We start from the raw sequence: 11,254 nt of genomic DNA, 5'->3' as shown, positions 1-11,254 counted from the left end.
TCGGTGTGTCGGTCGCCTCCCTCCCATCTCCGTCACGTCACCCTAGCTTCTTTCTTCTCTCCCATTCTCTATCCCACCTCTCAACACCTTTTCGTTCTCGTCTATCCCCGCCATTGGAATTCTTTGCCATCTTCCCTGTCCGCATCCCGTCACATTCATCCCGTACCCCTTGTCCCCCTCCACTTCCTATCCTCTCTCCTCTCTCCTCGCGCCCACCCCCATTTCCATCCTCGTCTAAACTCTTTTTCCTTCGGGTGTATGGCACCGCCCATTGTCAGCCACGTCTGAAATTCCCATTCCCTTTCTGCTTCGTCTTCGCTCGACGTTTTCGTTTCGTTGGGGTTACTTTCGTTTTCATCCCACACTCGGCGTCCTTATTGTCTTGTCATTTTCCGTCAACATCCCTCCCATTGTCCTCATCGTCGCTTTTATCCCCTCCGATATTCCGTTTGGTCTTGCATGTCCGGTTTCCATCCATAGTCACCCCAGCGTACCCCCATTATTCTCACTTTTTGTTGCTGCCTCCCCCTCTGCGAGTTTGATTGCATCGCTCCTCTGCTTGTTCTTCGCTTGTCTTTGTAATCACTCCAGCTCATGGAGGTGGTTGGTAAACAAGCTGCAGTACCTCCCAACTCAGCTTGGGCCACGCCATTATCATTTGCAACCGATCCCGACAAGCCGTCCAACCGGAAAACTCCTAACGACATGCAAAACAACCCCCCTCATCCCCCTCCTTCCTCCCAATCTTCTTCCCAAAATCCTCTCCGTCACCACGACTCTCCGTTTCCGCCCCTCGACCCCTTCCGCTACCCCTCCAATGGCAACTCGTCCCTGGTCAGGAGTGAGAGTGCTCCCATTAATATTCTAGAGGAAAACTCTCACCCTTCCTCCCACCACATCTCGGATCTCTCCAATCTCTCAATTTCGGCTCGTCAACCGTCTCCATTGGATTCTGATCACCCCCGCTCGTCGCATCATCACCCGATGAATTTTGCTGCAGCCGCGGCTAACTCCATTCAGTCTGCGCATACCGCATCTGCGCACTCTCTCGCTCCGTTTGCCAATCGCGGTCACCAGCAAAAGCAGAAGCACCACGTACCTACGAACAAACCCCCGCCGGCAAGGTCCCTGTCTTCCGTTGAGTTGGCTGCCATTGTCAACGGTGTTTCTACCCCGGGAGTTACTGCCGTTCCAGCACACATGTCGGCCAATCCAAACGCTACTGTTTTGTCGGCTTCTGCCTCCGCAGCCAAAGCTGCTGGACAGAAGAAGATCCCATCAAATGCTCCTTCCAATTCAGGAAAGCCTTCAAGTCTGGGCAATTCTGCCCCCGCTTGGCACAAAACCGTTTTCGACATGATCCAGGAGGACTTTCCGAAGACCCCGTCCAACATGTTTTCTTCTCCTCTTCCTCCTCCCGGCCTATCTGGAATTCAAGATGGCGGCCAACATGTAGAACACAGGCCCTCTGGCCATGAGCGAAGAGCTCGTCTCCCGTCTACGGCTTCATTGGACATAGATTTGGACCGCATCACCGCCGCGGATTTGGCAAGTGATCATGGAACCGCGCGCCCAGCTGACGAGGGAATGAGGACACAAGATCTGCCGCCAAGAATCCATCATCGTCGATCGGCTTCGATTAATTGGCCTGCTGATCTCTCTGGGTTGCGTTCAAACATGTCGAGGAGTTCTTCTCGTTCCAACGTTGCGGCTTCTCCTCCCAGCGGTGTGTACTTTCCAAGCAAGCCTTCGGACATTCCTCCCATGTCTTCACCGCTTTCGTCAGTGGTCACAGGATCAGGTAGCATCTCTACGGGGCTACTCCCGGCTGCAGTCGCTGCTTCAGGTTCGTCGTCATCGGCGCAGTCTACGTCCCCGACGGGTTCTGTTCGAAAGCATAACGTGGGGGTGTCTTCCCCGCAAGGGTCACCTGCTACCCACCTGACAGGACGTTCAGGGACAAATGTGTCCCATGTTTCAAACAGCACACATTCCCAGATGAACCCGTATTCTCTACCCTCAACTGGACACAACGCAAATACTTCGCTCAGCAGTATCGACGACCTCAATGTTCCAGGCCTCGGAAACTATGACTTGTTTTACGAGCCGTCTGAAGCAGCGGCACTAGGCCTGACGCCATCTCAGTCGTCAGTATTTCAGACTCCGACATATCCGTCGTCGCAGAGGAATATGGCATTTGCTTCTGGTCTCGAGAATTCTCATGCGCAGTCACTTGGGGGTAGTTCCCAGTACGCTAACGTCTTCCCCGGTATGGGACTTTATCCTTCCCCGTTTTCCACGAATCCCTCAGGGGTGGAATCTGGCACCGGGGTGTCGCCTGGATATACCGAATCATTTCGTGATGGTTTAGCCGCAGCAGACAACTTGAAGAACATGAGCATCCAGATGGCGGCCTTTCTTAGTGCCCAGCAGCAGTTTTACGCTGCGCAGATGGCGCGTATGGCGGCCATTACAGGGACATCTGCATTTACCGGGAGTCCTACGCCGTACGGAGCTGGTGCGGTCCCTGGAGGACATGTAGGCCACACCAGCAATGCGCCACATATGAGATCGCCATGGGACGCGCGTGATCCCACTGCCCCCGTGTATCGTGGTTATCCACGATCGAAGCATCATTTTGATCAATACCGCGGTGGCCCCAATGCCGGTCCTCACCTTAGCAATCAGAAGAAGAACACAGGGCTTGACCTGGGACATAAAAACCGGGGCCCTCACGGAAGGCGTAGGAACCGTGGACATGAGGACGTTTTTCTCGGTGTGCATAAGTCTGGCGAGCGTGTCGGGTATGGAAACGGTGGGCTTAGTGGCAGTATGCAAGATTCTTCTCATACCAGATCCGCTCTTCTTGAAGAGTTCAGAGCGACGTCTTTATCTATCGGACGTGGAATTGGCTCGGTCGGAGATGTCAGTCTGAGTGGCGGATTTGGTGCGGGCAGTGTTGGATCCAGTCTTCACAGCGGAAGAGAATGGCAGTTGTCTGAGATCAAAGAAAACGTTGTGGAGTTTGCTACAGATCAACATGGTTCACGCTTCATTCAACAGAAGCTTGAATCTGCATCTCCCGAGGACAGGGACGCCATATTGCGGCAAGCCCTAACTGAGGCACAGCGACTCATGACAGATGTATTCGGAAACTACGTTGTCCAGAAACTTCTCGATCATGGAGGTGCGAATGCTGTGAAACTCATTGCCGCAGAATTGGAGGGGCGCATGCTCGTGCTCTCTCTGCACATGTATGGCTGTCGGGTTGTGCAAAAAGCTCTGGAAGTTCTTGAGCCTGGAGCGCGCTCTGTCTTGGTCAGGGAGCTTGATGGGCATGTACTGAAGTGCATTCGGGATCAGAACGGCAACCACGTCATCCAAAAATGTGTGGAGTTGGTCGAACCGGAATCTGTTCAGTTCATCGTAGACTCTGTCCACGGGCAAGCTGTTCAGTTGGCCGGTCATTCCTACGGCTGCCGTGTAGTTCAAAGGATCTTGGAACATGGGGCTCCCAGTCAGAAGGCACCCATCATGGTTGAAATCATGTCTTGCATAACAGACTTGATCAAAGATCAGTACGGCAACTACGTCATCCAGCATGTTGTGGAACACGGGACTCGAGAAGAGCGTTCCATCATCATGAATCTCGTGCGTGGGGAGGTCTGTGATCTTTCCCAACACAAATTTGCCTCTAACGTCGTTGAACGTTGCCTCCAGCATGGATCATTGGACGAACGTCAGATTCTGATTGAAATTCTTATCATGGGGGAAGGAGACCCAAACTCTTCCCCTCTCAACCATCTTGTTCGAGATCAGTTCGGGAACTATGTGGTTCAGCGCGTATTAGACGTCGCCAGGCCCCCCCAAAGAGAAAGAGTGGTGACTATTTTGCGGGCTCAAGTGCCCGCTATCAAAAAATACTCTTACGGCAAGCATATCATCGCTCGCCTAGAGGAGCATCAGAGTAACTCTGGATCGACTAGTTATCATCACGGTCAGGGTCACTCGCACAATGGAGCAAGCCACGGAAGCCTGCATCGGGAACGTCATGTGAGCCCAGCGATGATGCCGGCAGGGGTTTCACACGGTTTGCCCTCTGGCCCTAATGATTACATCTACTACGGGTAGGTGACGTGAAAGCGGATTATTCATGTTCGAAGTTGCGCTAGTTGCGCTGTGTATGTCAAGTTTTGTAAGATGGCAGACCTAGTGCCCTGGGACGCCTTTCATGTGATTATAGGCATCCTCTGTATATGGCGTTCTCGGGTTCAGCAAGTGTCAAATATTGTCGATCATGCCTTGTCCCCTAATGATTCTCTTGAACATGGAAGTCTTGGAAATAGCAGCTTGTATTTTGAACAGCGTGGGCAAGCTGTCGCAGTATGGTTGGATCAGACCGGCCTGCATGTGAATGTGTTAACTCGATACCGTTCGGAATAGTAGGATTTTCGTCGGTTTAATTTCCCTTTGGTAGCAGCAGGGGTGCATTGAGTAGCAATGTCCCTGCTCTTATTTCGTACATACCGTAGTGCCTGCTGGCAAGTAATTGCACAGTCTTTTAAACGTTACAAGCAATTGAGAAGATATGCATATCCTTGCGACCGAAGTGTAGGTCTGACAAGGGATTTCTCTGGACAAAGTACGAACGCGCGCTTCGCCAAGTCCGTATGGATCGGCGTAGATCCACCAACGCCCCTCCCAGCGCAACCTACCCATACAACAGTGGCTGATTGGATGAAACGGTGATACCTGCATTTTGGATGCCTGTCTTGTTGATGGCAGAATGTGTCCAAACCTACTCGTTCTACCATGCACTAAAGGCTCGTAACGACGTCCAATCCTCGTCCACGCAAGTACACTCAAACAGGAGCGCGGTCTATGTAACGAGGCACGCCGAATGCCCCTGGGGCACAGGTATAGGGTAAATGGAAAACACACTGAATCGCCTTCGGAACTCTGGTAGTGCAGCTGAAGACGATTAGTTGCACGGGGCGCACGAACAAAAATCGATAGAGGGATGTAGGCAATTTTCGAGGGAAGAATTTAATGAAGCGACATGAATCTACTGACAATATGACGGACAAGTTGATGCATTCGCTCCACATCTCCAGGGGTACTGAGTCCAAGAGATCTTACATGCGAAGCAAGCCCGCAAATGTCAACTTGGACTTGCCACTTTAGACTCGAAATGAAGGTGCTCCTTCAAGCGCAAACCAAAATACCAACGGGATCGACCAAACGCATAGGAGGGCTTGCCTACGAGACGGATCGCTTTTTACTTCCCGCCAGCCTGGCCGGGGCGCTGGCCGCCGCTTTTATCACCTTGCTGGCGATACTTCTCCATCATAGCCTGTCGCGGATTGACGCGGTTGGAGCGTTCGACACGGGCGCGGGGGCGGACAGTCTTGCGATGGACTGCGCATGAGACGCAGTAATGGAGCTTGATGTAGAACTTGGGGAGCTCGTATTCGTCGATAACGCAAGCTTCGTTGAGATCGCGCAGCGAACTCTTGTCGACAATGTTGCGGACGGTGAATCGCTTGATGGCCTTATCCTTCGCAGGCTTGCAGCCGCAGCCGTCGCACACGACAAGGTGGGTGTGGTTGCGACCGTGCCTGTTACGGCCGTGGTTGCGGCGCTTCACAGTCATCGTGAAGTGAGTGAGTGTATTGGGAAACGAAGAGGAGGGCAAGGTGATCACGGGTGAGGGAGGGTAGGTCGGCGGAAAAGGGCAGTGTAGTCTGATAGGTGCGAATGCCTCAGGATGGGACGTCGGTCGGCGACGCGAAGGGAGCAGGAAATTTTTGAAAATGTTTGCAGGATTGCGACCTTTCCATGGGAGCGAAGCAGAAATGAATCCAACGAAGAAATGTGATCCGTCTCAATTTCGATTTGGGATCCAAACGTGTTTTTCCAAAAAGCGAGCACAAGCGCTTGATGTCAAGCGCTTCGCTGTCAACAGCGTGTGACGGATATGTAGCTTACAGTGTCATTGCGGCAGCTGAGGGGCAAAAGATCTGGGCGACCAACAAGGACTGCCGAAAAAAAAAATCTCCAAAAATCTTCCACCAGTTCCCTCCAGTCTCCGATACACACGTGTGCACCCCAGAAGACTTGGCGGGCGGCCCAGGATCAGATGCCAGCATTTCAAGAATCGCGCATCTGTGCACTTGGTGACACTGATCTGTCGGTATGTTACCTTTTTTATCACGTTCGCTCTCAACTTCCTCTGTCCTTTCCTCGCCATGCTTGACAACTTCTTTCACGAGCTCAACGCGCCCCTTGCCTGCTCCTCCGACAGAGAAAGCGGAGCCGCATCCTGTTGATAACACCGTCCTCGTTTCGCCCAATTGCCAACTTTTGCACCTTCATCACCCCCCTTCCCCGCGGCCCGGCCCCCGAACATCGTTTTCAGCAAACCGCATCTCACCCAGTGGTCCGGTCACCACTCTTGCACTGGAGCTATGCCCTCTGCCGCACAGCCTCTCCTTCCTGTCCGTCACGAGCGCCCGCTTGACCGCCCTCCGAGCGTTCTCGCCTTCCCGAAGGCCTTGCTCCAGCTCTGTCTCTTTGTCGTAGCCATCGTCGCCATCTTCATTCCGCTTCTTTCCTTCATCGCAGAGCTTTCGCTCAAGGCGCTTTCGGGTCGGGATCCATTTTCTTCCGCCTTGCACGACTTTCAGCACCATGTAAGGTACAAGAACGCAGCCGTTTCGTGACCGTGAGACGAGTTTCTCATATCTCGTCCCCTGTTTATTTCGTGCCCGTAAGTTAATACTGCACACTGCCTTATCTGTTCATCCACGAGCTAGCGATCAAGCCCCGAAAGCCGCCATTCCGACATGTTCATGTATATATTCTCTTGTGTCAAAGAGCCGACTACAGCTGGTTTTTCGTACCGGCGGCTACAGCTCACCCAAGTTCGATTTCTCTTGGTATCACGTAGAATACTGGAAACAAGGGCACAATATAATTTCTTTTCCTTAGTACATCCTTTAGCGAGCTCGATGAGCTTACGTCCATCCAGTGGCCAATCTCATCTTCTGGCAATGTTGATCCACAGAAGGACTCTTCCTCATCTGAGTCCGCGTCTTCTATCTTCAAGGTCCATTCTGTACGATATCGCATCTGTAAACTGTTTGTGGACCGATAAACTCGATTTACATCCCAAGACGGCGCTTCAACCTCTTCTCCAAAAATCCACTCGAGAATTTCTTCTATTTTTGTCGTTTCTGCAACATCCTCCAAAAAGTCGCTTTGATCTCCACCACCTGGGCGAGCAATTTCCTCAGGGTACACGAGGAGCACCGGCCAATGCCACACCCCGTCCCGTTCCCGTGGTTCTGTGCACGAGTAACGCCTCTGCTGCGAAAACAATGGTAGACCCATGGTGATCCCTCTCTCATCAACCATCAACGCTATCTTCTCCTTGCGTGCCCTCTCTACCTGCAACGTTCTCTCTTTCTCACTTTGGTAACTGTTGCTTTTCTCCATCGCTTTCATCATTACCCACCGCTGTTGCTTAAATAAAGCGACATCCCGTCGACCTTGTGCACTATTATTTGCGGTCACTACGTTTTCTCCTTCATCGCAATGGCGCAAAGCAACGTCAAACTTTTCCAGCGCAACCGCACAGAGCACCGCCCTATCAGGTCACAATAACGCATGAAATGCAGCACCGCTCATTGTGTTAGGATGCTAGAGTTTTTAGCGATAGTTGCGTCGTCTTCATACACAGCTCGCGAAATTGGATTGGCCATGCGTACCTATAGTGAGCCTTGGCATTCCCGGGCATGAGACTCAGCGACTTTTCTAAGTCACCAAGTGCTCGCCCAAAGTTGCCGAGCTTAAACTCTGCCATGGCGCGATTTAAAAGCACAGGAGCAAGGGCTTCTGGCACATCCTCGGCGGCGGCAACAGCTTTGTTGTATGTGCTGATCGCATGTCGATAGCCTCTGTAGAATGAAAGCACAGGAAAAGTCAAGAGGAGCGAAGGTAAGTTTCCTGTTCGCGCCCGTGCTTAGAATATAACCAGATCGAAACCAACCTTCCTCCAAGCTTAAAATATCTGTTTCCTTCATCGCGTAGCAATTCCGAAGCTTCAAGAGGGGTCTCTTCATCGTAAAGAAGGTGTGACAAAGCACCTATTGCTGATGATATATTCTCGCCCGATGAGTCCTCCGCCAGCTGTGGTATTTTGGCTCCATCGGGGGCAAATAAGGGGAAGTCATCCCACTCGTTGGTTTCGTCTGAAGTCATTTGCAGAGTGAGTATGAATTTTCTTGTTGCGTAAACTGCGTGTCTGGCTTTCAAATCCAAACCAACTGTCCTGCGTTGGAACTCAATGCGTAGGCGCTAAGCGTGAACGCTTAATAGTGTCGTTGCTTTTCCATTTGTACCCACATTTCGTAGAGATCCATTCCTTTTCGTGTATCGATGTGGTCGGCGGCCATGGGAAACCAAAAGAAAATATTTAGTATTTGAGTAAATTTTGTACCAGTTAGCATCAAGAGTGGCAATAGATTTTACGTTCGCATAGGAGCTCCAGCTATGTAATGTTCCATCGTTGTACGCGGGAAATATTGCATGGACACCTGAAAATCTTGACGAGCTGGCCAGAAAAAAGGGAAGCTGTCGAATACGAGACCCTCATCATGTATCCAAGGTACCCTAGTATCATGAGGCTGTCTGAGTCTTCCCGCGCGCGAGTACGGGGTTTTTGTGGTGTTGGACAACGTTTTGCTCTCGTCCTCTCCTCGCTCCCAATTGTATATAAAAGGTGAGTGGCATGCGGTGGCGTGGTTGCAAACGCAGTCGTACTGTGCTGTACTGCGCATTATCGTGCATTGCCCGGTTCTCTTTCTTACGGTAGTTGAAACTTAGTCGAAACGTTAGATGCACAGTATGGTGCTGCCGAATTATTACTGTCCAGTAGGAGCATCCCGTAATGTGTATTGGTGTCAACGCGTCAAGCGATTGTGAGTCATCGAGCTCGGTTACGGTAGAAGCGCGACGAGCAAACCTAAACCCCTGCGAAAGACACGTACAGTATGACGCTTTCAAGATGCCGCTTTTCGATTTCGAACTCGGAACGGATGACTTCGCCTGTTTTTATGTATGCCACGCCCTTAAAGCTTTCGCGATCTGTTCAAAAGCCTGATTGACTCAGCCTAGAACGACGCATACGCAGACCTCTTCGCAGAGTGGAGGGAAGTCGTGGAAGCACGTCGTGCGCATGGGACTTTCAGTTTTAAAACCAACGCTTTACAAGGCACGCTACGCACAGAAAAACAGGGCGACGTGAGGCGACGTGCAGGTGCTGCCCGGAAGCTACAACCCTATTATAAGATAACATCTCCTGTTTCCGAAAGGACTTAATTTGGTTCTGGTGATGAAGACGATGTCTTCGCCAGAATTTGCAGTGACTTGACAGCATCAAAGATCGCCTTGCGCTCGCTTGGAGAGTAAACCTTCCCCCCTGAAGAATTGCTCTTGGAATTGCTGCCTTCATTAGCGTCACCAGCTTGCCCAGTACGAGGTGTGGACGTTCTTTCACTTCTGCGCGCTGTCTTCCTATTCATATCGGGACGCGTCGATGACATGTCTTCCGAGGTCATCTGCTTGCCAGAATCAGCAGACTGATCCCGACTTTTCGGACGTTTCGCGGGCCGTGACTCGGCCGAACCACTTGATCTCCTCTTCGTGGTAGAATTCTGGGGAATTGATCTGATCTTAGACTGTCGCTTTTGCGAGTCCTTGGACTTCACCGAGTCTGCCCGTGTACTTCGGTCGCCCTTGTTTCTTCTAGAGACTTCCCCCTCCCGCCTTGTATGAGATGAGTTGAAGGATTCATTCGACTCCTCGCCCTGAACAGGGCTTGGCGACTTGGGTCTCATCCCCGACACCATCGCCCTGGCCTTGCGCTCTTTCATGACCTTGGCCCGACTGGCGCGATGGCCTGCTGCTCCTCTTGCAGCAGCCTCATTCTGGTCGAGACATTCTGCGGCAGGGGACGAACCAGGACTTCCGGTAATATCCGAGGAGATGGCGGAGCCATGGTGAAATGAAGAAGGTTGACGGGTTGATTCCTTGGTCTCATCATTGGAAAGTTGTCTCTTGCTCTTTTGACTCTTCTGTCCAGAGCAGGAGACCGGCATGGCTAGATCTGCCCGTAGGGATGGGAAACGTGGGTTCTCATCGTTTGGAGTGTGTGACGTCATTTGAGGTTGACGAATTTCTCCTATCTCCTGCAGTACGTTGCCGTAGCGTTGAAGTGCAGCACACTTTGTGCAGTTCTCCATAGGTCCCCCTGGGTGTGAATGAGTGGGAAAGTGTTGTTGCGAAACAGGTCGAGGCTGGACATGAGGAGCTGCAACCAGGGCCATTTGAAGATGATTCATCGCTGATAACTGGGTGACTGTAGAGGCAAAAGAGGCCGGAGTGAGCGGGGAAAACATGTTGAAGACCTGCTGATTTGTAGCTGTAGCTTGGATATGGGGTGCAGGAGAATGTCTAGTGTACGGGCTGCCGAGGAACGATGCCGGAGACGGTTGCGGAACAGGGGAGGGGCGCATGTGTGCGGGATCTTGCCCTGAAGACGGAGAGGGATAGAATACGTAAGGCGAATAAACATGCTGCGGAATGGCTTGCTGAAGTGGGATGTTAGATGGAGACGGTTGAGACAAGCACGGGGAATTGACTGGGAGCTGCTGGATGAGCGGGGACTGATTTGCGAGATGAAGTGGAACGAAAGGATGTTGGATGTGATGCGGATGAGAGATGGTCTGAGGGTGTGGGGGCATGGCGATTGACTGGACCGGGACGGACATGGGATGATGGGTAGGGTTTGCAGGATGCGGGAGTTGGGTGGGATGCGAGAGATGGGTGGGCTGGTGGTGGGCGCTGCGGGGAGCCGACGGGTGATCCCTGGCCTTGCGGGGATACGGGGTGGCAGACTTTCTCTTGGGACGTGCCCTCGGGACGTAGTCGTCGGTCTTATCGCGGGCGACTCGGTCAAAGTACTTTTGGGCATGGGAGCGAACTTGAGCGGCGGAACGTGTGCCAACAAAGCTGGTGACTTTTGCCCAGTCGCGCTTGAAGAGACGAAGGCCCTCAAGCATACGGTCGTGCTCAGCCGAGGTCCACATCTCGCGGACCTTTGTGGTGGTGTATGGCTTCCGGGGTCGCGGGGCGGAGGGTTCCGATACGTGCGGGGAGCCATCAGTTGAGGCCGGTCCGGTCGAATGTGCCA

At 52.3% G+C, this 11,254-nt stretch overlaps 5 protein-coding genes; 1 reads left to right on the top strand and 4 right to left on the bottom strand.

Moving 5' to 3' along the window:
• Positions 1-428: 428 nt before the first annotated feature.
• CHC_T00002255001 (hypothetical protein) lies at positions 429-596 on the bottom strand. The gene has a single exon (XM_005713208.1). It carries the CDS (start codon positions 594-596, stop codon positions 429-431), a length of 168 nt encoding a protein of 55 aa, XP_005713265.1.
• Positions 597-705: 109 nt separating this feature from the next.
• Positions 706-4,585, top strand: CHC_T00002254001 (hypothetical protein). XM_005713207.1 is given in 2 exon segments: positions 706-4,131; positions 4,132-4,585. 1 exon segment carries the CDS (start codon positions 706-708, stop codon positions 4,129-4,131), a length of 3,426 nt encoding a protein of 1,141 aa, XP_005713264.1. The 3' UTR covers positions 4,132-4,585.
• A 693-nt stretch (positions 4,586-5,278) lies between these two features.
• Positions 5,279-5,653, bottom strand: CHC_T00008627001 (40S ribosomal protein S26). Its single transcript, XM_005713206.1, has one exon. The coding sequence runs from the start codon at positions 5,651-5,653 to the stop codon at positions 5,279-5,281; it is 375 nt and encodes a 124-aa protein (XP_005713263.1).
• Positions 5,654-6,115: 462 nt separating this feature from the next.
• On the bottom strand, positions 6,116-8,456 carry CHC_T00002253001 (hypothetical protein). XM_005713205.1 is given in 4 exon segments: positions 6,116-6,915; positions 6,916-7,648; positions 7,770-7,958; positions 8,407-8,456. 3 exon segments carry the CDS (start codon positions 8,454-8,456, stop codon positions 6,916-6,918), a joined length of 972 nt encoding a protein of 323 aa, XP_005713262.1. The 3' UTR covers positions 6,116-6,915.
• A 795-nt stretch (positions 8,457-9,251) lies between these two features.
• On the bottom strand, positions 9,252-11,150 carry CHC_T00002252001 (hypothetical protein). XM_005713204.1 is given in 2 exon segments: positions 9,252-9,377; positions 9,378-11,150. The coding sequence occupies 1 exon segment, from the start codon at positions 11,148-11,150 to the stop codon at positions 9,378-9,380; it is 1,773 nt and encodes a 590-aa protein (XP_005713261.1). The 3' UTR covers positions 9,252-9,377.
• Between the last annotated feature and the right edge of the window lie 104 nt (positions 11,151-11,254).

Source organism: Chondrus crispus, genomic scaffold (genome assembly GCF_000350225.1).
Source record: "Chondrus crispus Stackhouse genomic scaffold, scaffold_132, whole genome shotgun sequence".
In the NCBI taxonomy this organism is placed as follows: Eukaryota; Rhodophyta; class Florideophyceae; order Gigartinales; family Gigartinaceae; genus Chondrus; species Chondrus crispus.
The sequence above is the reverse complement of the archived record's forward strand: the minus strand, read 5'-3'. Positions and strand labels throughout refer to the sequence as shown.

Bases quoted from the DNA above. Each gene is read 5' to 3' on its own strand.
- CHC_T00002253001 (XM_005713205.1), bottom strand. From the start codon at position 8,456: ATGGCCGCCGACCACATCGATACACGAAAAGGAATGGATCTCTACGAA. The intron at 7,959-8,406 runs GTGGGTACAAAT...TTCATTCTACAG, and splicing joins GGAATGGATCTCTACGAAAT to AGGCTATCGACATGCGATCA. The intron at 7,649-7,769 runs GTACGCATGGCC...GTGACCTGATAG, and splicing joins AATGCCAAGGCTCACTATAG to GGCGGTGCTCTGTGCGGTTG.
- CHC_T00002255001 (XM_005713208.1), bottom strand. From the start codon at position 596: ATGAGCTGGAGTGATTACAAAGACAAGCGAAGAACAAGCAGAGGAGCG.
- CHC_T00008627001 (XM_005713206.1), bottom strand. From the start codon at position 5,653: ATGACTGTGAAGCGCCGCAACCACGGCCGTAACAGGCACGGTCGCAAC.
- CHC_T00002252001 (XM_005713204.1), bottom strand. From the start codon at position 11,150: ATGTGGACCTCGGCTGAGCACGACCGTATGCTTGAGGGCCTTCGTCTC.
- CHC_T00002254001 (XM_005713207.1), top strand. From the start codon at position 706: ATGCAAAACAACCCCCCTCATCCCCCTCCTTCCTCCCAATCTTCTTCC.